The 24,590-nt window shown below is 41.0% G+C and overlaps 1 protein-coding gene across 1 annotated transcript; it reads left to right on the forward strand.

The window, feature by feature from the left end:
• Positions 1-4,851: 4,851 nt before the first annotated feature.
• Positions 4,852-23,558, forward strand: LOC103713646 (IAA-amino acid hydrolase ILR1-like 3). The gene is made up of 5 exons (XM_008800652.5): positions 4,852-5,338; positions 7,502-7,627; positions 8,113-8,427; positions 22,594-22,722; positions 22,949-23,558. The coding sequence occupies exons 1-5, from the start codon at positions 4,964-4,966 to the stop codon at positions 23,321-23,323; spliced, it is 1,320 nt and encodes a 439-aa protein (XP_008798874.3). The 5' UTR covers positions 4,852-4,963; the 3' UTR covers positions 23,324-23,558.
• The last annotated feature ends 1,032 nt before the right edge of the window (positions 23,559-24,590 follow it).

A 24,590-nucleotide genomic window follows, 5' to 3' on the forward strand; every position in this document is an offset into this window, starting at 1 on the left:
CTTGCTTCAAACCGTAGAGCGCCCTTTTTAATTTCAACACTTTGTCTTCTTGTCCACTTCTGACATAACCTTTGGGTTGCTCAATGTACACTTCTTCATTCAAATAGCCATTAAGAAAGGCTGATTTGACATCAAGTTGAAAAATCTTCCATTTGTTTTGAGCCGTCAAAGAAATCACCAAGCGAATGGTCTCCATTCGAGCAACGGGAGCAAAAACCTCCTCATAGTTAATTCCGGCCTTTTGCTTGTAGCCTTTAGCCACAAGTCGTGCTTTGTATTTCTCCACTTCACCTTGTGGATTTCTTTTGACTTTGTAAACCCACTTTACTCCAATTGGTTCAAGCCCACTTGGTAGAGAAGTAAGCTCCCATGTCTCATTTTTTTCTATGGCTTCTATCTCTTCATTCATGGCTTTCCTCCACTTCTTATCTTTGATAGCATCTTCAAAAGAAATTATTTCTTCATTAGCAAAAAGACAAATAAGATTTAAGGGAGTTGTCACCTCATATAAATCTTGAATGCTTCTTGTCTTTAATGGTATTGAAACATCTTCAACCGATGAAGTAGGAGATGAAGGTGGTGTTGGAACTCTAATTTGCTCCTTGATCTGCTCTTCATCTTGTATCATCACCATGTTAGTGTTCCAATTTCAAACACCGTCTTCTTGAAACTCCACATCTCGGCTTACAATGACTTTCTTCTCCTTTGGTTCATAAAGTTTATAAGCTTTGGATCTTGCATTGTACCCGATGAAGATGCATGGTAAGCTTTTATCATCTAACTTGCTTCTCTTTTGATCCGGAATGTGTGCATAAGCTATGCACCCAAACACCTTCAAATGAGAGATATCAGGCTTGTATCCACTCCATGCTTCTTGTGGTGTTACTTCTTCCAAGTTCTTTGTGGGGCATCTATTAAGCAAATAGACCGCACAATTGACAGCCTCGCCCCAAAACTCCTTCGACAACTCCTTTGTTTTAAGCATGCTTCGGACCATGTCAAGTATAGTCTGATTTTTTCTTTCCGCGACGCCATTTTGTTGAGGTGAGTATGGAGCGGTCAAGGGCCTCCAAATGCCATGAATTTTGCAAAAAGCTTCAAACTCCTTGGATGTGAATTCTCCTCCACGATCTGACCGCAACGCCTTGATAGTATAGCCACTTTGATTCTCCACCAAAGTTTTAAACTCCTTGAAAGCTTGAAATGCTTCTGACTTCTCCTTCAAGAGATACACCCATGTTTTCCTGCTGAAATCATCAATAAAAGTTAGAAAATAGCGACGACCTCCAAATGAGCTTGGAGTGATTGGCCCGCAAATGTCGGTGTGGATAAGTTGAAGTGGTGTTTTTGCTTTGTTGTGAGACTTCTTTGGAAAGCTCCTCCTTGAGTGTTTGCCAAGAACACACCCCTCACATATATTATTAGGGACATCAATATAAGGCAGCCCCTTCACCATTCTTTTACTTGAGAGAAGCTTTAGAGCACCGAAGTTTACATGTCCGAACCGCAAATGCCAAAGCCAAGATACATCCTTCATACATGCACTTAGACATTTGGCAACAATATGATTTATGTTTAATACAAACATGCGGTTATTTGACATAGGAACATGAGCAATCAATTTATTTTGTTTCCTTAGATAGAAGCTTCCTTCCTTTAGTTGCATATCAAATCCTATCTCCAAGAGTTGCCCAATACTAAGAATATTGGTTTTCATATCAGGCACATAATAGACATTGAAAATAAATTGTTGGCTTCCATCTTTGAGTTGAATAAGTATCTTACCAATGCCCTTCACCTTTACCTTGGAAGCATCTCCAAATGAGACATGGCCATTCACCGATTCATCAAGCTCCATGAAAATTTCTTTGTGCCCCGACATGTGGTTACTTGCACCGGAGTCCAAGTACCACATATTTTGATTGATAGCATCTCCTCCTTTTCGTGCTAGTAGAAGCACGTCATCTCCATCATCTTCCTTTTTGACATAATTGGCTTTCTCATGAACTTGACTAGATTGATTAGAGTAGCACTCAAAAGAATAATGCCCAAATTTGTTGCAATTGTAACATTGAACTTGACCCTTGTCATACCTTCGGCCTCTACCTCTTTGTCCTCTTCCTCCACGATTTTGGTTGCCTTCCTCAATATTGTTGTGGTCATCACGGCCTCTACCACGACCATAAGATCCACCTCGACCTCTACCATGAACACGTCCTCGGCCACGACCACGGCCTCTTTGGCTACTTTCGCCTCTTGACTCCTCCTTTTTGTTATTGATGAAGAGCTTGCTTTGTAGAACTTGCTCCAATGGCTCTTGTCTTCTCTTTAGTATTCTTTGCTCATGGGCTTGAAGTGAACCCATAAGCTCATCTACCATCATAGTGTCCAAGTCTTTGGACTCTTCAATGGCCACCACAACATAATCAAATTTGTGGTCCAAGGATCGTAGGATTTTTTCCACAACCCGATTATCATCAAGTGTCTCACCGTTCCTCCTCAATTGGTTCACAACGGTCAACACCCTTGTGAAATAGTCCGACACAACTTCGGACTCCTTCATTTGCAAAGCTTCAAACTCGCCTCTCAAGCTTTGGAGGCGAACCTTCTTCACCTTTTCTACACCTTTGTAAGAATTTTGTAAAATCTCCCATGCTTGCTTGGAATTGGTAGCACTAGCAACCTTCTCAAAAGCGGCCTCATCTAGGCCTTGGTAGATGAAGTAGAGAGCCTTCTTGTCTTTCTTCAAAGTCTCTCGTTGTTGCGCCGTAAGAATATCTCTATCTTCGGCTTCTACATAGCCTCTTTCGACTATGTCCCAAATATCTTGAGATCCAAGCAACGCCTTCATTTGGATACTCCAATTCTCATAGTTGGTATTGGTAAGACGAGGAATGGGAAGCACTCCGGTAGCCATGATCTAGCTCTGATACCACTTTGAAGAGGTGGATGGAGGAGAAGAATATTGTAGTATTTTTCACTAAAGAATGAAGAGGACTTTTCTCTATATTAGATTTCTTCAATTCTCTTCATTACAAAATGACTCAAATAACAACCCTTTATAAAGAGGATTTTACAACCCTTCAAGTAACCCTATACAAAATACTAAGAGTCATATTTATGAATGACACTTCGGTTTCATTCATGAAGAGGAATTCTAAGTAACTTTCATAGATAAGATAAAAGGTCTTTTTGGAAACACAAATGTCTTAAATAATATCTCTTGAATCAATGCACAATTAAGTTTAATATCTCTTGAATCATTTGTAAGTCTTCAAATTGTGAATACTTCTGATTGTGAATTAGCAGAAGAAAGCATTTACATCCAGCATCATTACAATCAGCACTTGGTAAATGTGTAATGCACCGAAGGAAAGGGGAAGATAAAAATAGGAAACTTGCAGATGCTTAACCTGCCTTTCAGATAACATATCTGCTGCCTTAATTAATAGGAAACTTGATGCAGCCAATCCTCTAATTTGAATAACTAACTTTCCTTAATGAGGTAAGATAGGCACTCCAGGAAATTATTTCCAAATCCATATCAACATGTTCCTTGGTAGTTAGATGAGGTAACGAGTCAAATTTGCTATGTGCACATGTTAATGAATCATCAATTAGTAGGTCATGTTTAATGCTCCAAAATATCCTGAAAGTATCCTTTCTTCAACTTGAATTTTGTAGAATTATACATCGGCATCCATGGAAGCTAAGATCAAAGGGAATGCATATGTAACCTAATTTTTAATGGACATTAGCTCCAAATTATTCATTTCACTATTCTTTTGCTTACTCCTTCCCTCTCGTCTCGTCTACTCTGCCTCTACAATGGCGCTAACAGAGTATTATAAAATAATTCAGAATCTATGAAACCTTCAAGAGTTACTTATCACATGGATTATATCTTGCAATTTTGCCAATTATATGTCCTCCTCTCTTTGAAACAAGGGACGCTTCCGATTTTGTGCATGCTTCAAACAATATGGGTGCACATGAGTCAGATCGGATAGTTTTGGAACTAAATCTGAAACTGAACCTATTTAAACCGATTCTCTAAAACCGAAACCGAAGCTAAACTGACCATTCTTAGAGGAGATAGAAATAATAGTTTCTAGCGAGAACCGTTAACATGTTACCCGTTTTACGGGTAAAAAGATAATTTCATAATTTTAATTAATTTTTAATTAAAATAAATATAATTTTGGCTGATCACTATGTTATAGGTATTCAAATAAACCTAGTATTTTATGAGGGCATACATGCAAATATCAATATGGGAGGGTATTTAGGCAAATTTCAATATTTAGGAGAGTATTTATATAAAAATTTAAGACTTTTTTTTTTGTGTGTATACCCTTCTAAGTATATAAAATTGCATTAATATCCTCTCCAAATTTTTATTTACATATATACCTTTACAAACGTTTATTTTTGCATGTTTACTCATTAAGAATATTTCAATCATTTTAAATTTAAACTGCTAACAACTTAATGACGTTAGACGGTATGAGAGTATATGCGACGAGTCTTGAGTCGTGATCTCTGATTACAAAATCTACTCCTCTATCTTCATCCTCAGAAATACTATCATCAAAATTTATCTTAAGAGAATCAAGAGGCGAGGGCTCCATAAATACAAACCGCCGTAGTAGCGCTGGTAACTTTTGCGGCATGAAGTAATACTCCATCTACTATTATTCTTTGGTGCACTTTTGTATTCTCGAATACATGAGCATTTCTGTCAATCCATGTATAATAGGCTTGGTGAGAATATTTGATACCTCATTCCTGTGTTCTGGGCCCCGCATAGCGTACTCCCAAACTTTGAGCCGCCGGCGAAAAAAAAAAAAAGACGGATAATCCCGTCTACGTCAGAGTATCCCTCACATATTGAAGCGCCAGTACGCCCTTAGTCGGCCATGAGCAAATGAACATTCCACTCCACTAATCTATTTTGGTGTCGATGGCCTCTTCTCGCCGTCTCCCGCTAACGCCTCACCTCTGCCTCTTCTTCTCCCTTCTGACCTCCAATCTCCTCTCCTCATGCGCGTCGCAGAACCCCTCAAAGGAGATTGGGATCTCCCCTCGCGAGCTCTTGGAATCGGCTCGAGAGCCCGAGTTCTTCGACTGGATGACGAGCATCCGCCGGAGGATCCACCAGCACCCGGAGCTTGGCTTCGAGGAGTACAAGACCAGCGAGCTTATCCGGTCGGAGCTCGATGCCCTCGGGATTGAATACTCTTGGCCGGTCGCCAAGACCGGAATCGTAGCTTCCGTCGGATCCGGCGCTAGCCCTCTCTTCGCTCTCAGGGCAGACATGGATGCTCTCCCGTTGCAGGTATCTCTTATCTCTTTGATTTCGAAATTCTTTATATTCATGCGGGAATTCGTTATTTGGTTGGGTTTGGAGCTTGAGTGGATGAACAAATGAAGAAAAGTTGAGATTTTGATGCAAAATGAAGTAGTAGACTGAAATTACTGCGGATGAAGAGAACATGAAGTATTTCGATGTATCTATTTGATTTCGGAGCTTTTTATTTTGATGATTATTTGGTTATTTGGTGGAATTTTTTGATCTTATGTGGATGGTGTTTTGATCTTAGAAACACTGAAATTGTGCATATGGTTTCTGTCTTACACCGACAGATGATAAAACTAGGCTCGATGATTTCTGCAAGCAACTAATATGTAAGGCTAGGTTACATCAAGAACATATAATGTTTCACATTCCAAGGCATGGTCGTGTTGTTCTTAATAGGTTGTTTCAGTAAATGCCCTTGCAAATCTTGCCCAAACTAGTTATTGGTCGTTTCTTTTAAAGTTCAAAAATTCCTAATCAGGTATGAGATATTCAAAAAATGGTTGGCTAGAACTTTGAATTTCAACTTTGATTGTGGGTCCTCTCAATTTGTCCCTAAAAGAAACAAAATTGAAGATAATATGCAATTCATAATCTCACATGTGCTTCGAAGAAATGTGAAATTTTCAAATTATTTTTACAACTATCCCTCAACACATGGTTCAGCAGTTAGGTCACCCCATTTATCTTTAACTTGAAGTTTCTCATGAGTTAATTTTTTTTTTCGAATTGAATGTTTTTATCAACTTACTTTCAGAAAAACCAAAATTTGTATAAAGAAGCTCTTAAATTTTTTACAACAATACCTTATCTTGTTCTGACCTGCACTATACTCCACTTCAATTTTTGGTGTATTAATAACATTGTGTTCTTGCTGCTTTAGTACCATATGAACTCAATAAAAATTAATAAGATGTAATTAAAGAAGGTAAGGAATATATTCTAGAATTCACTCAGTTGTACAAAAAATACTGTTTAAAGTTAATCTAGTTTTTCTAGTCAATAATAAATCAACATTAAATCCTAGAATTTGTGATATATATAAATTGGAAACTCTTGAGAGAACTTTTTGATAACTTTCAATCTCAACAAAATTATTTAGAGGCTCATGCTTTAATGGAAGCTTGGAAGACTAGCTACAGCAAAGTACCTACTTTGCTTCTTTAGTGTTTTCTTAAAATAAATTAACAAGATTATTCAAAAAAACTTAGGAACCTCAATGGAATAAATTTAGTTAGTGAAATATATTAGACCTTTGGACTTCATTCTTAATTAATAATCCTTCTCAATTTAGACGTTACAGGAAGTTTGGATGCTTCCATGAATTATCCCTGGAATTAACCAACAATAGACCATTGAGAGAGGGGTGTAAACGGTAGGGGAGAATGAGCAATCCTGAAAAATGGGGATCCTGCAAATTTCCTTTCAAAAGGGATTCATAATTTCCATTTTTCCAGGATACTCTGATCGGAAGTACCATGAGTGGTTTTCTTTTTTCTGATCACTCGTGTATCTCTCAGTTTGGTAAAATTGGTTTTATCCATGGAATAAAATATCTGGGAAGTCAAGCAGGCCCTACAAGTCCAAGTTACACCATGACAGCAATGCTACCAGTTTTTTTATAAACACTTGCATGCAGATGGCTAATGAGGGCATGATGATCTACCAGGAGAAGTCTATTGATGGTGCTGTGAATTTTCCATTTTATGGATCTAAACTGTTTTAACTCTTAAGAGCAGCTGATTGATTAGTCTACTAATTGACAGCTTTTCAAATCCTCTTATAGGTTTCCATGACAAGGGTAGAATATGTTGGTTCAAGCACATATTTCCAAAATATTCCCTATGTACTACTGACATATAAAATATACAAGTTTTTGTCCATTGTAAAAGAATCTCTGATGTCTTGAATACCTTTGATTTCTTAACTAAGTAGACCTTCGTGATGACTTGATTTCAAGCAAGTTTTTTTGCACAGCAACACTAATGACTGAACGGATTGTTTATTTATACTCTTAGTATTAAACTGGGGTTTTATTTTTTTTTATTTTATTTTAAGTTTTGTTCAACCTTTTCCTAGCACCATTCTTCAAGAGTATACTAGTAACAAGTTTCTAATTACTTTATCTTGACCTTTTGGAAGGAGCTGGTAGACTGGGAGTACAGGAGCAAGCAAAGTGGAAAAATGCATGCCTGTGGTCATGATGCTCATGTGACAATGCTCCTAGGTGCTGCTAGGTTGCTTCAACATCGTAAAAACAAATTGAAGGTACAGTTGTAACTGGTAGTCTCTATAAGTTCCAAAAGTTAGTTCAATATAATAATGCTGTAATCCAGCTTAATACCTCTATGTTGTTTAGAGATTATGTTATACGGTTTGGTGAGTTTCACTCTTAAGCTTGAATTTAGTTCTGGAATGTTGTAATTGCTTGATGCTTACATGCTTAGTGGCAGGAAATTTCTACCTAGGGTATGGTACCCACTGTCTTTCCGAAATCTTCCCAAAATCTTGAAACTATGCTTGCTTCCTAAGCGCTTCCTTACTATGTCTTTTTTAAAATATTTGTTTCTCTGCACCTGTGCTGACTCCTGCTTCTGCACCTGCACTGACCCCCGATTCTGCACCCACTTCTGATTCTGGCAACTAAGATTTGATGGCATGCAGGGCTTGCATTTTTTTTTGTTCACATTCTCATCTTGTTGTTGTTTAGCTAGTTATTATTTATGTTGTTTTCTTTTTTCCCCCTTTCTAAGGGAACCGTGAAGCTCGTTTTCCAACCAGCCGAAGAGGGTCAAGCTGGTGCTTATCACATGTTGCAAGAGGGTGCTTTGGAGGATGTGCAGGCCATCTTTTGTATCCATGTTGAGCCTAGTCTTTCAACTGGAGCCATTGCGTCAAGACCTGGACCTCTGCTTGCAGCATCTGGTCGTTTTACAGCAACAATTAAAGGAAAAGGTGGGCATGCAGCTTTCCCGCACAAAACCATAGATCCAGTTCTTCCTGCATCCTTTGCAATCCTTAGCCTTCAACAACTCGTATCTCGAGAGTCAGATCCTCTTGAAAGTAGAGTAAGCCCTCTTTCTTTTGAGCTAATTATATTGGATCTCTTTTCTGTTGAATGAGGAATATCCTTTTTTTTTTCACATGTAACTGTTAATGGCTCATTGTATTTGGTGATTTTATGGTATGCAACGTTTAGAAGTCCGTTAGTGTTGTGGAAATCTTTTTGCAATAGCGCACTGCATTCCTATGATGAGTAGAGAGCTATCATTACCCAGGCATTTACAACCTTTTCTTTGCGCATTCCATTATCATATAAGAGAAAACCACCCAAGTGTTGCTCATACTCCTTTGAGTCTTATCTATTTGTTCAGGTTGAGAAATCACTGGTTCAGAAATGACTACGGTGATAAGAGACTGAATACCAGCATGCTCTGGAGCCCGTTACCGCTACCCCAAAGGTACACTAGAGAAATGTTGCACTAACGGCATAGAGAGGTTGCTAGATCTTGATTCTTCTGCGGGTTGATTCCTATGTCCAGGAGAGAAATTACTGATTGATGCATGGGGTCTAAAAACGATATATTGGTTTGGCTATCCCTCGGAATCTAAGTAACGATCGTCATGGAGAACTGGATAGCTGGCTTGTGAGCAAGTACAGTGCAACTTAGACCTTAATGGACGAGAGGCTCTTTCTTATTCTCGAATCCCCTGCTCTTAGAGGCTCGTACAAAGAAGAAAAGAAGTTCCATGCCATGGCACTTGCCTTCCCTTGCTCTTACTAATACTAACGTGCAATCATTCCCTCCCTCACATGCATTTGCAACAGATTCTAACTAAGACCGGTAATCCCTGGCCATTCTCGCCATCTTCACTAGTTTCCCCTCTTCTAGGTTCATCTATTTTTCACTCCTGAGTTGCTATCGGACATTACCTAAGGCAAGGGGATTAGTTCGTAATGGCCAGGCGGGTTTTATACGGATTCTTGGGCCTCTCCCATAGCCTCCAGATTTTCTGCCTTTGCAGCTTTCAAACTATCCTTATCTTGATTAATGATATCCAGGTTGAAGAATGCTTTTCGTCGGTGATATCACCAAACCATCTGGAATCTCCCTTTGCAGCTTCCAGCTCTGGAACCCGCTGTAGAGGAAGTTGAACAACTCTTGCAGCTGATTCAGCTCCAGTCCTTTCTCACGAATTTGAAGTGGGCTCAAATAGCCAAGATTCATCAAATGCAAAACAAAAGGGACATTCCTGTGATGATGACTCTTCCCCAGACATTACCTTTCTGCTCTCAGGTACTTTGTCCTAGAATGGGGTTTGTCTCCACTCAATATAAATTACTGGGCTAGGTCAGTGGAGAAAGAAATTACAGAATGGCTTTGACTTGTAGCAGAAAGATAGGCTGTTTTTGTTCCGGAGGCACATACCTAAAAAAGGGTGCCAGCCCTATAGCACAAGCTGGGGTATCTTACTCGGAATGGAAAGAAGTAGCCTACGATAGACGACAGTACTAATTATGAAGCAGACTTCAAAGCCTAGGATTGGGAATAGATAGTTTCTACTTGAAAGCCAGTGTACCGAAAGCAAGTGAGGGAACTAACAAAGTAAGTAGGAGCCATAGAATGAAACTCGTTACAACTCATCCGTTGATTCTTCAACATCAGTCGGTTCGGACCTCCACTTAGTTTCACCCAAAGCTTCATCCTGGTCATGGATAGATCACCCAGGTTTGGATCCATAAGCAGCGACAATCGTCGTGATTTTTAGATAGGAGAACTATAATGAGGAGGACGATAGACCCACTCACGATCTACTAAAAGGAAAGTTGCTTTATTGCTTCGAATCCAATTCGTGAGATGGCCTCACTTAGTGAAATTGGATACTAAGTTGTTTCTTCCTTAGCCAAATCTTGGCTCCTTTCCTATCGTATCACCCACTTCAATCAATCCGGCCTTCGTAACTTGGTAAATCTTAAACCAAGCCCGCGTTGTAGTGAACCTGGGGACTAATTCCCGTTTTGTCCGACATTCTATTTACTAAACTCAATAACCCCTTATTCTTTGATCGGAGATTATGTTGTTTTCACTTCTATCACTTCTAAGAATAGAATCATAGGTAATAATAGCGAATATTGTGTGATTGGTGTGAGGACAGATAGTTCGAACAAGAAGGTTTGTACTGGTCTAGTGGCAACAACAAGGTTTAGATGTCGGATTGTTGTTATAAGGAATGAACGTTCCAAGAGAGCGGAACCGGTGGAAAGGAGGATATGCAATTGTTTACACACGTCAAGATGTATATACTCAAAAAATTTTGAGGAATAGCAAGACCAGCCTTGCCATTGCTTATTAGGGCGGCCGTTTGGTCACCTATGATACTAGGAAAAAGGGTGGTCCCTATCAATCCTTTGACAGGAATAGCCTTTATCTTCTCTGCCCTTTTTGTCTTTGCTGCTTGTGAAGGAATCGGTTAGCCCTCGTAAAGCATTTATCCCTCATTACGCTGACAATAGGTGTGATTTGAAGGATATGCATCTCCTCGTTGCAGCCTCTAAAGCTAGTGAAAAAAAAGAGGTAGTGTTAACTAAGCATCAATCCTTAATCCGAAAATCGTAGATCTACGCCTTCTTTAGTCTAGGCCTATCTGTGCCCCCGGATGTAGGTACCCGCTTGGGTGCTGAACCGAGTGACCAAAGTGACGATAAATAAAAAAAGAAGGAAGTTTTGGGTTTATTCCAAAATGCAGGTTCGAATCCTGCTTGTAACTTGTGTATATCAATCCATTCATTTATTTTATATAATAATGAAGTCCACGTTTTTCTTGGGTCAAACTCTCCTCTATCTTAACATTGGGCACGCCCAAGGTGATCTTCAGTCCCTGGCTGCCATCCAACAAGTTTTTCAAGAGTTCGAAGCTCTAACTGGCCTCTTTATCAGCCAAGAAAAAAAAAGTAAGCTTGACTTTCACCGGGCCACCGTTTTTCTTTTTTCTATCTCGTTGTTAAAGTGCTCCTACCGAAGCTGCTGCGTCTACCTGTTTCCCTATTCCCGTCGTTGTTGCTGCTTGCGGGACTATTGTATATATTTATATAGTTATAATACTAAGCCCCTATGAATTAGGGCCGGAGAAATGGTTTTATACGCAATTTCTTAGTCCTAAAACGAATCTACGTATTAACAAGGTGTTTCCTCATCAAACGTGGAGAAAGTGCTTTCTATTTTCTTTAACAGGTCGAACCCTCTCTGAAGACCTTGAGGGAAGAACAAAATATGGGGAACAAGAACTCGGTAAAGGAGATTCTTTAGAAAAACGTTTGAGTATAGTATTTTTCATAGGACAGGACTTTGCTTCGACTTCAGTCAACACGCTTCAAATAGCTCTGGTCACTTTCAAGACCCATCTATTTCCTATCTTCAGATTGATACCCTCCGCTCTGGTACCCGGCTAAGGTCCTGCCCCGAATCTTATCAGCAAAGTCCACTTAGGGCCAGCCAGATGGATATACCCATTCTCATAGGTCTTGGCCAAAAAACAAGTAGCATCGGAGAAAGGTGAAAGAGGGGTTCTCAAACGGCGAAGCCTTACCTCTTATCCGGTATTGAATGCCCTCCCTTAGAGATGGCATCCGATACCTGACCTCCTCTTCTATTTATGGAACGTTCCCCCCCAGCCCCCTCGGGGGGAGTGGTCACAAGTATTAATAAAAAAATATTCATTTCGTTCGGCTTTGAAAGCCTCACTTTTGCCTACCACTCACGCCATCTTCCAAACAATTTGTTCTTCTCGGCCGCCTTTAAGGCCGCACCCCCCGATGGATCCTGGATAGCCCCAGCGCGGAAAGAACATGAACGCATCCATTTTCTTTCTGTTTGGATGGCTAGCGGCGTTTTTATATCTCTCTTGGCTTTACCTTTTTTTAAAGTATGTATGTGCGTAGTTCAAGTTTTCGCCCGATTCACCAAGGAGTATTTTGGTTGCTTTTGGCGGATCGCTTACTATTAGGTTGGATTGGATGTCAACCTGTGGAGGCACCATTTGGGACTATCGGACAAATTCTCTCGGCTTAACTTCACTTGCGTTCGGTTTCCCTTGTGACTATGGGAATGATGGAATAAGCTCTAATAATAATAAGTAATCATTGTAGGGATATGAGAAGAGCTGACCAAATTTCCTTGTGCATCCTCAAGCTCCTTGATAAAGGTGGATGATCGGTCAGCCTGGGTAGACGACACGTGGAAAGAATAAATAACAAAACAATGGGGTAAAGTATCGAGACGTCCAATCAAGGTTCTCATGCTTAAATGGCCAAAGGCGGGAGGCCGTTAAAGGAGATAATAACTCCTGGGCCTCTTTGCCGCAAATCCTGGTCTTTTATAAAGTAGCACGTTCTCGGATATCTTTGTAGAAGGTGCGTAGCATTTAGGCCACGGTAGCAAGTGTTCTGTAAGGAGCTGGGGACTAATTTCCGTTTTGTCGACCCTCATCAGCAACCCCATTGAGTGGTTTAACCTTAACTCTTCCTTACTCAATAGCAGGAGCAAAATAACATAAATAAAAAGAGGTGTCAGAGCTGGTTGACAGTTAACAATTCTGCGCAGACAGACAGCAAGGCATTTATCTCCTGGTTTATAACGTTGACAAAACCTCGCCTTTTTTTTATGCTTGTCTACTTTGCAAATGAGAATGAGTACATGCTGCTCAATGCCCTTGTCCTGGCCTTCCTTATCTATGAGTCCTGTGCCTTTCCTCGTCCCTCAAATCTGAGGTTATGATAGAACTTTTATCACCCGAGATGACGACTCCCTGTGGAACCTGGTCGCCCACAAAAGATAGCCGAGCATGGAAACTCTTCTTCTTTATCGAATACCTAATTGATTGAGAGACGAACGAGATAGATTCTATTAAGCACAAGCGCTTGCCTAGAGTAGGATTGGCTCCAACCGGATTAGAAAAAGCCTATCTCTGCAGCAGTTGCATGGCAAGGGCAAGGGCTGTTGTGATTCAACGGTTTAGAGCATTACCCAGATAGCTAGTAAGCTCCTAGTGCATATTACGGAATATAGCTGCTATGAACTAGTTGTAGGTAGGGATGCGTATATACCCTCACCCTCTATACCAGTAAATGACTATGTCCCCTGGGATCTTACCAAGGTTTGCCGTCTCGGTACCGAATCTCGTACCGGTACAATCCTAGTATAGTATGATACGAGATGGTGAGGCATACCGAATATTGGTACAGTATGAGACTGCATACCGATTCAGTACTAGTATAGTACGGTATGCCCAGTATGGCAAACCTTGTATCAAACCATTGTATAATTGTCAACAATCAAAATTTATTCTGCTCTTGGTCACAAGGATCTTAAAATAGTTTAGGCACAACTTTGAACACATGTTACGGATTTACTTCTATGGTACTCACACTTTAACATGAATCTTCTTGGTTGAATACATAGGGAATAAACATTACTAAGAAAAGCTATGGTAATTGTACATAAATTGGGAAATGCTAGAACCATTGTAATTCTTTACTGACATCAACCTCACCGAGATACCTTACCCTGACATTTGCAGCCTTTTATTTGTGCATTCCATTACCTTTGATCATATAATAGACAGCCACTCAAGTGTTGCTGATACTCCTTTGAGTAGTTTAGCTTATCTTACCATTGCATAATTGTAAACAATCGAAGTTCACTATGCTCTTGGTTGTAAGGATCTTAAATAGTTATGAGGCACTTGTACCCAAAAAAAAAAAAAAAGGTTATGATGCACAACTGTGCACACTTATTATGGATTTATTTCTGTGGTACTCAAAGTTTAACATGAATCTTATAGGTTGACACTCAGGGAAGACACATTACCAAGAAAGGCTAAAGTAGCTGTACATAAATTGGGAAATGCTGGAAACCTTGAAATTCTTTATAGACATCAAGCTCACTGAGATTTCAGCTATCAGTGCGATGCTTTCCTTGCAGCGTCTGCAAATGCAAATAAAAGTATACTTGATCATACCATATTCCTGCCAACTGAGAATTAAAATATTTTGTTACATGACAAGCCAGAGAACAGCTAAGGGATAAGATTTCTAATAATATTCTCTTGATGATGTCAATATGCTGTTCTGTCATACATGTCAAAATTATGATTAATGAAATATCTAGTAACATTTTCTTTATCTTCATGTTGATCTTCTTTTTGCTTGCATAACGGAAGATCAAGTAAAAAAAGCCTGTCTTCTAAGATACTTTATATGAAATTGAATAGTGCGTAGGATGCCTTTGAGGTCTATAGGAAGTGTAACAAATTTTCATTTGAAGCACAATGAATTCCTTATTCTGTAGCATCTACTTTCAGGATTATAATTAGGAAAAACTTTTTCTTTACTAAATTTTATTTTATAACCATGGCCTAACTTACAACATCCTAGTATGCCATAACCATATCTGTTTAGCTTGGTTTGATTATTTTTTGTTATGGCTACCTTTGTGTTATTGCAAGCTTTTTCAATATTGTCCATCCATGCTACTTTAAGTCTACCCCTTCTCTTTCTAAATCCTTCATCATAGCTTCCATTCTCTCTCCTTTCTAAGGCCTCCTATGATTTTAGTTATACATGTCCATTCTATGTAAATCAGTTCCTCCATTACCTAATCCTCAATTGATATAATTTCTCTGTCTCCGTAAATATTTATATGTTCTTCACTCTATTCTTCCCTTCTTTACCATATTCCATTTTAGGATAGCAATTCTAGTACATTCATCTTATGTTCACTATTAGCCAACATTTTTAGCCGTTCAACTTTTTGGGTCTAAGTAACAGCAACAATGAATCCATCGGACTACAAGAAAAGCTATATCATCTTCAAGATGGAGAGAGGTAGCGCGATTGAGAGACGCCGGGTTTGAGAGAGGCAAACATTGCAAATGCCTATCCATGCCTTTTAGTGGTTGGATAGGGTTCTTGAGAGTTGCCTTCGCCTTCTGGTTTCGATTAGCAATCTTCAAGGTCCTCAATGTGAAAGGTCTCTCTGTAAGTGGCAGACAATTTGGCCATAAGCAAAATCATGATTCCCACTAGAGGAAGCGGATGGATGGACCAAAGGTTCTAGAGGTAAGAAAGGCCCACCTAACCAGAGGCTCCCCTATAGTGACGTTTGCACCATCGTACCATAGGGGAGGCTAATTTCTGGCCACACTTCGATGGTAGCGCCCCAATGAGAAGCATGGTCAGGATCAAGATGATACTCCGTGGCTATACTAATACCATTCAAGGGATCTGCTGACACCACCAAGATCTCTTATGGAGATATGGTGCAACATGCCAAGCCACATGCTATAGATTTGTCTAGCCCTTGTGATCAGAACAGGGTAGAGAGCATTCTCACTTATTTAAGCTTCCTTGGAGAAGGTGAACTAGTGCAAAACACGTTGTTTTGGATGTGGTGAGATTTGTGGCAAAAAACTCTAGTCCCAGAACTTTGTTAGGTGCCTTCGTTGTGGTTTCCTTGGCCATAGCTGGTGTAGGTGCAAGTTAACCCTGGAAATGCCTAACTAGGACACTCTTGCCTAATTGGAGTGAAGCATTGCCCGCATTATCCCTGACGAGGGGATAAGGGACTGCTATGATATTCCGGAGAACAAGGCCAACATCTTGGTTATATGATCAAGATTAAAGGAGGTGGAATTCACCGGACTCCTGAACTAGGAGGGAGAGGGAAAATGGAATAGGAGCACCAAGGAGCTGGTATATGGATCCATACTAGTCTAGTTCCCCGATCAAAGGCTTATCTTCAAGATGATGGAGAGGGCCCCCATCAACCTTCCCCCCATCTTCAAGTTTCCCACTTGTGTGGAGGAGATATTCGGGTATCTTATCTGCACTAGCACCGAGCCAAGCTCATTCTTAAGGGAATCTTGCTCAAGTACTGGAATTATGAATCCATCTCAACCTCTGTCAGCAATTTCATTTTTCTAAAAAATACAGACAAAGGATGTGAGAAATGGAAGGAACTAAATAGCTACAGCATTATCGCCTCTCGTTGCTTACTAGCCATTTTCCCTAGGGTCGTGGACCTAGTCATGAGGACTTTAGATACACGGTGATGTTGACCATTTGCAATGCCTTCTAGCTGGGGGATGGATTAGCCGCCTTCACCCCTCATTGGAGGATGATCATGACCTTTGAAATTGGAGTTGGACATTGGCTCCGATCTTTGGACGAAACCTCACCCAATGGAGATGATCGGCTCTAGCAACAACGTAGGAGGTAACAAAGGCAAGCAACCGATATTGAATGGCGGTGTACACCAGTGCAGCTCTCTTTGTCCAATGAAGTAGGAACCCGAAAAGCAACACTCTTCAGCAAGGAACTACAACCAAGGAAGATGTTAGTGGTCTAGAAGCTAGAGTCGAGTTGGGCCCAATTTGGTTCTTGACTTAATAGGGTTAGATCGAACCAAAAATCGCTCTGTGCTTAGAGGTATGATGATCACTGCCCTACCAAGGCCCTCACTTCTATTGTTTGAACCTTGGTCCCAACTCCAATGATAAACGGATAGGACTGTGATGAGCTATTGATAAAAACAGACGAGGCCTCATCAACAATTGATTTGAAAGGGTTCCCGCCCTCAAGGGATCCCGTGGTGCAGCTGAGCCTAGCTTGTCATATTGTAGCCTAAGAAGAGGGGCATGAATGACCATTACCATCATAAGAGATAGAGGACAGTGTGGACTAGTTGACTTAGGCAAGAGTTGGATTGTCCTATCCAAGGTTCTAGAAAGTAAGGAATACCAATCTCTGGCAGGTTACAAATGCATGGCTGCTAGACAAGGTAGGTGCTGAGTGTGTCTCAGCTTTGTAGTTCGCCAAAAATTGTACAAAGACATGGGCCCTCTAGGAAGCATCTAAAGTGCCCATTCTCCAGAGAATGGATCAAGATTCATCTTAGTTTGCATTTGGACTATGGAAGCCCTGACAGAGGAAGATATCATCAACATTTGATGTAAGTGTAAGGTGACCTCACTAATTCAGCAACCCAAGTGAATTTAATGACTGAACCATCAATATCCATGGAGGTCCGTATGGATTGGAGCCTCAGATTGCCTAATGATTGATCAGGCTACCTCCCCATTTTGGAGCCCTACCCTTGAGGTGGGACGTTTTGCCAGGCCTTAGGAGTGGCTAAAAGGGTCTTTATGCTGGTTTTTTGTTTGACTTGTTTGGGAGTTAGTCTTGTTTATTTTGCTATTTTTTGAGAGTTTGATGGCGGGACATTTGCGTTGGCTTCGCCAGTGCCTTGTCTTAGATCTTTATGTTGTGGAGAGGGTCAACCTTGTAATGGGCTTTGTCTTCACTTAGTAGTGGTAATTGCTTTGGCATGTGTTTCTTATGTTTCTCTACCTAGAGAGTTCTAGGGGTATGTTTTTCTTTCCTTTCTCTATAGCATTAAAGATGACTGGCTCTGTTTTCCCTGTGGGGCATCTGAACGTAGCCTCGAAATAGCCTTAAGTCCTGAGTTTTCCCACTCCCATAGATGAGCTATCTATCATGGAACATTAGGGGTCTAGGGAGCACCACCACCAAGTTACCATTCAGGACTCCAGCTGCTCGATCATTGGCCTCCAAGACACTAAAGTGTTGAACCTATCCCCATGGTTCTTTAAAATTCCTTGGCTCAAAGAATGGTGGATGAATGGACCAAATTGCCAGCTTTTGGAGAATCAAGAGGTATCGTACTGGGTTGGGATTTTGCTGTGCTAAAGGCCTCAAGCACCACCATCGGTTGTTTCTCCATCATGGTCACCCTAGCTCACCACCTTGACAACTCCACTTCGGCTTTTATTGTAGTGGTTGGACCGGTTAATAGAGACTTGAAGGAGGCTCTATGGGATGAACTCAGATATGTGAGGAATCCTTTTGCAATCCCCTGGATTATCACTGACATCTTCAATGCCACCCTTTATGGATCTAACCAGAATAACAATCATAACTGTCGAGTAGACTAGGAACAATTTGGTAAGCTAGTGCAGGATCTTGAGCTCATGGACATATCTCTAGTCAGTGCATCTTTCACATGGTCTAGCAAGTAGGAAGGTGTACTACTTACAAGACTGGACAGATTTGTGGTTTCAACAGACTTTGAATCTGAATTCCGGCTCTGTAGCCAAGATGTTTTCTTCAATATAGCCTCCAACTATGCTTATATCAGGCTCACTGGAATATTAGCTCAAGCTTTACTAGGCTACCATCAACAATTCAAATTTGAATCCATATGCCTTCACAACCTAGACTTCCTGAAAGTGATCTTGACCTTATGATGCTGGTGTCTGGATGAGGACCCTATCAGAAGGTTTGCTAATAAATTGTAACGATTTTGATTTCTAAGGATTATCATTGGTAAAAAGGGGGAAATTTGAAAGAGCAAAAGAGGTGTTGGGCCGCAGAGATTCATAAATTGGATGTCCTGGAGGAATCCAGGCCAATCACAGAGGAACAGAGACTGGCTCGGGAAAGAGCTCAGATTGCACTCCATCAATTCACCAAAGCAGAAGTGTCTTATCGATGGCAAAGATCTTAGGTGCGGTGGCTTAAGGAGAGGGAATGCAACATGGCATCCATTAAACATTGTACGAACCTTGTAGCCCTAGATCGTGTGGTGAATTGTCATTTGAGATTCAGAATTACAAAGGACTTTCCACTCCCATTACAAGAATATCTTTGGATTTGGCTACACCCGGAAGCTCAGCCATTTGGGAGGAGCTTTATCCCCAACCACTGTCTTCAAAATCTCGACCAGTCCTTTGAAGCTGCAGAGATTTGGAAGGCTATATTCAAACTAGGAGACAAATTCCCAGGCCTGACGGGTTCCCTTTCTCTTTCTATGGAACTTTTGGTCAGTAATTGAGAAGGACATGATCTGATGCGAGCTATATCAGTAGATCCCTCAGGGTTTAGTGCTTCAATTCAACTTGGATGGTCTTGATACCAAGGAGGGATCAACTAGGGAGGGCGACCGTCGTCCAGTCATTCTACTTACTAGAGTGCATAAATCTTCACCTAAATCCTTACAAATAGGATGGCCTTGGTCATTAACTAGATAGTCGATGCCTTGACTACTATTCTGGCCAGAGCTGAAGAAAGAGAGCTGATTGTAGGTCTGGGACCAAGTGCTTTGTCCTCTTCTATTCGCTACCTTCAGTATGCACGGACACTATTCTGTTCCATCGGATGAGCTCAGACCAGATCATTGCATTGAAGTTGATATTGCTAGCTTTTTATCTCTGCTCTCCTCTTCAAATCAACTTCAACAAATCCAAGGTGGTGCGCACGATATTAGTTGTGAATGTGTGATGCAGCTTGCTGAAATTCTTGGATGCAGGATTGCCAGCTTCACTCTCCAATACCTTTGGCTCCCTTTAGGCTTTTGCAGTCTTACTAAAAGCCACTGGCTTCCCCTGATTCATAAGGTGCAGTAGGGGCTTTCAGGGTAGAAGGTCAAATTGTTGTCAGCTGGTGGCAGGTTAACCCTCAGTGTACTGGATAAGCATCTACTGGCTGCCTTAGTGTGTGGTGGACAAGCTTGAACCACACAAAGCATCATTCTTTTGGAAGTGGCCTGACCTTGGGCGTGGGATACACTGTATCAACTGGCGGGGAGTACGCAAGAGCCAAGCAGGAGGTTTAGGGGTCCTAGATGTGAAAAACTTTAATAAGGCACTATTATGCAAATGGTGGTGGAAAACAGTAAACCCAGGGAGAGGCCTTTATAAAGGCTTAATACTGGTCATATTCACCCTTTCTATTACCTAGGAACTTTCTTACCATGCTTCGAACACATGGATCATAGATGTGAAGCAGTCTTGAATGTGTGAAAGATTTACTTGTTGTGGGCTTGCACTGAGTTCTGGGTAATGGAAAGGATGTCTGCTTTTTGACTGACAGCTGAGTCTCCGAGATCAGCTTGCAGAGTCTTCTCACTCTATTAGCAGCAGCCTCTGTGGATATGAATGAACCTGTTAGCAATTACTCGGATGGACAAAGTTGGCATCTACATCTGCAACAACCGGTCATGGATGACATGGTGGTTAGATCTGATTGTTATACCAGCTACTCTGGGATAGACAGGTCTTAAACTGGGACCATCGTGCAATTTGGAAACACAAAGGCAAAGGTGCCTTCTTGATACACTCCACTTATGGAAACATCAGCATGGGAGGGCCAAGTTTTGCTCCGGCTAAGTGTCTCTGGAATGCTCGAGTATGATTGAAGGTCAGATTGCTCACTTGGGCCCTTACCCATAATCAGGTCCCAATGAAGGACAACCTTGTGGCAAGGACTGCCAATTGGACTTGATATGTGTGCTTTGTGGAGAACAGGAGACAGTGAACCACATGTTCTTCCAATGTCGTATTGTTACATGTAGTTGGAGCCATTTACTTCGAGGGATGCATGTGAGAAATATAGCACTAGACAGAGAAATGTGCTCCATGGAGAACAGGAGACAGTGAACCACATGTTCTTCCAATGCCATATTGCTACAGGCAGTTGGAGTCATTTACTTTGAGGGATGCATGCGAGAAATAAAGCACTAGACTGAAATGTTCTGGGTGAGATGGAGGACGAAAATTTTGCTGCCACACATCAGCTGGTCTGGGGCTTAATTGCTTCAGCGGTGGTCTCGATATTTGCAAACTCAAAATCACTTTATATTCTGAAATGAACCAGTAGTGCAGGCAAGCTATGGATGCTGATATATACCACTGTGTCTGACTAGTTCTCCATGTTGAAGGATGATGAGAAGGTTAGGGCAGTTCACGCGCTATAGCAGACCCACTTCCTCCCCCATGCCGGCTCAACCAATCTCCTCCTCCTCCTTAGGCCAGCTTAACAATTTTGCCCATTTATGGCTTTTTTCTTCTGTATCTCCTATATTTTCTTCCTAGTCTCAGCCCCTGTCATTGGCCATGTCTTGGCCACTGACTGGCTAAGTATTGTACCTCTTTCATTTTTTTATTGAAGGTTTTGATCATAATCTGCTGTATAGATATCGGGCATCGGACCGGTTGTCCGGCGGCACGGGTCGGTACGGGTTTGCGCCGTGTTGGGCCGGGCTGTACCGACACAGTAGAGGAGGCGGGGGAGAGGGCGAACGGGAGAGAAAAAATGAGGGAGAGAAGGGGAAGAGGGAGAGAGGTTGGCAGAGGGTGGCGGAGGCTGGCAGAGGGCCGTCGAAGGCCGGCTCCTAGGCAGTAGGCGGAAGCCGCGGCCTTTTTCCTGTTTTGTTCGAAATAGGGGATCAACTGCTAAAAAAATTCGCTATTTTTAAGTGAGGTCAGAAAATCGCTTGCAGACTTCACTTAAAAATCGCAAAATTAGCCGGCCTCCGCCACCCTTCGCCGACCTCCCTCCCTCTCTCCCTTTCTCCCTCCCCCGCTCGCTCTCTATTTTCCTCTCTTCCATCTCTTTCTCCCCCTCCAACAACAGGTTTCATTTCCGTTGCTGGAACTGCCCCGGTCCGCCGCCATGACGGCTCGATACTACCGAAACTGTCCGGTTCGGGACGGTTCCGCCGACCTTACTTTTGATTGTCTCCTAACGGTTGTCCGATCTTTTTTCCTAAAAAAGAAGAATTTATTGCTATTTATGAAATTTCCCCTTAAGTTGCCAATAAATACCTTGGTTAAATAACAACCTGAAAGATCCTGTTCACTTCATTGATTCATCACTAATTCTATTTACATATACTTTTTTTCCCATTCTTCTGCATAATAAATTGTAAATGATGAAGTCAATCATTCCGTAGCATCTCTTGTTCATCAATTTTTCTGAGTCTTCAACTTCATTGAAATTATATTGCATATAATTGATTTTGATTATCTTGATTTTGGCCCTTATTTTTTATATTGCTTTTCTCCTGATTTTATTTCAGCACATTACCTTGCCCTCTTCTTATTAATCAATGGTATCTGCCTGTGATAGGCATAGACCATGGAGCATTCTCCTAAACATTATCAGCACATCTATGATGTGTAAATGGATCTTTGGTTTAGTCCCATTATGAATAGAAACACACTTGTGACACAATTATTGCGAATGCTGGTTGCTCATACTTGTCACTACTCACCATATCTTAGTATTATGTATTCACTTTGCTAGAGAGCCAGGTTGAATCCACTTAATAAAGTTTTTTTGCAATTTATCATATCACTCTATTTCCTTCACATTGCAGGTTGTTTCAGTTGGGTTCATAAGAGCTGGCGAAGCACCCAACGTTATCCCAGATTCGGTAACTTTTGGCGGCACTTTTCGAAGCATGAAAACAGAAGGCTTCACATACCTCTCAGAAAGGATTAAAGAGGTACGACATGTACCTTATTCCAAGCACAGTTCTTGAGCTTCCCAATCCTACACTAAAATTTAAAACAACTTCTTGAGTTGCAGTACCTGCATTTATTATGAATTATAAGCATGGATTATTTTTGCGCCATCCATCAGATTCTTTTTTTTTCTGACATTGGAGATGAAACCCTTGAATAATTCAGTTAAAAGTTCAGTTGCTGATCTGCTTACACTTTGCTTAACAGGTTATAGAGACACAGGCTGCTGTCCACCGTTGCACTGCTATGGTAGAATTCATGGAGAACACAGGCATACCATATCCTGCAACTGTCAATGATGAAGGGATGTATGCCCATGCAAAGAGGGTGGGGGAGGATCTGGTCAGTGAAGCCAACGTCCGCCATTGCCCACCAACTATGGGAGCGGAGGACTTTAGCTTCTATTCACAAAGGATGCCTAGTGCTTTCTTCTGGCTTGGAATTAAAAACGAAACTCTGGGATCAACCTACCCATTGCACTCTCCTTACTTTTTCTTTGATGAGCAGGCACTACCAATTGGAGCTGCCCTGCATGCTGCTGTTGCCATGGCTTACTTGGATAATCATTCAACAGAAGTTTAAACTGTAATGAAAATTCGGATATACTTTCCATTCAGAATTCAATAGCTTGTAGAAATTAAAATTTGCTAATAGATGTTGTTACTAGTATCATGTGGTCATGGACTTAAATCAGTTGTTAGGTTTGGGCATAATTCCTTTGTGCTCATTATCTCCTGTGCTGCAACTGGAACTTTACAAAAATTGTGATTCTTGCTACTATAATACTCCGTCCATGATCCTTGGTGAGTTCTGATTAGATTGTTTGCTGCTCCCCATTATAATAATAATTCTGTACAGATATCAGATTTTTCCATTCCAATTGTTTAGCTTCTAATTTCCATAAAGAATTACTCTAGTGTTTGTAATCTCTAATTAATTGGAAAATGTCGCAATACAATTTAAGAATCAAGATGTGGTTCTGCATATTCCCTGTTTTATTTTGGAAATTATTAGTTTGGCATGGAAAGAACATGCATATTGGGTTTGTAGGTGGGAGAAGTCGTGTCCAGGAGACAGTTGCTAACCCTCTGAATCAAAATCAACCGCCCTTGTGTCCTCTCTGTTCCCTAATACGAGTTCTTTGTTATTTGACCAAGTCCAGCATGTATTTCTGTCAATTACTGGGGGCATTAGTTAACCTTCAGGCCTTACGTAGGTGAAGAAAGGTGTGGGTCACCATGACCTAAAACACACCCTTGCTGCATATTCTACAAACTGAAGCTATTATGTTTTCTTTGTAGTTTTTCCCCCTTTTTTCACTTCTTTTCTTTTTTTTCGGGGAAAAATGGGAGGGTTGGGATACCCAGCTTGATTTCATTCCCTCGATTTTGTTAAGAAATTAAAATCAAAGAGGATGTGGAAGGAGCAAAGAGAAAGAAGAATGGTAATAAGATTGAAGGGGTCAGAGAAGCTGATTTGCACCAGTTCGGCCCCCTACATTTTCAATATCTTAAAAAGCTTGATGGTCTGTTAAACTGGGTTCACCTCATACTAAACTGGTATCATACCGAACTGGTAGCTGACCGGCATGAGTCCTAGTACTAGTTCAACTAACCTTGGTTGAGATAACTGATAAAATCTTTCTTGGAAACAGAGCTAATCCGAAGCATGTTCCCTGATGCATGAAGTCCAATCCAGGAAGATAGTGATAACTTTGGTGAAGTTCTCTCTGCTGGAGTGACACTTATTATTGAATAGCTGGTTATTCTGCGCTGTCCATCTCTCCTTGATGATTTCATTAAGTAAATAAAATCATGAAAAAAAGTAGAAATGTGGAAATAAAAGAAAT

Source organism: Phoenix dactylifera, chromosome 12, assembly GCF_051530095.1.
Source record: "Phoenix dactylifera cultivar Ajwa chromosome 12, Ajwa_hap1_PhDact_Kaust_v1.1, whole genome shotgun sequence".
NCBI classification, from domain to species: domain Eukaryota; kingdom Viridiplantae; phylum Streptophyta; class Magnoliopsida; order Arecales; family Arecaceae; genus Phoenix; species Phoenix dactylifera.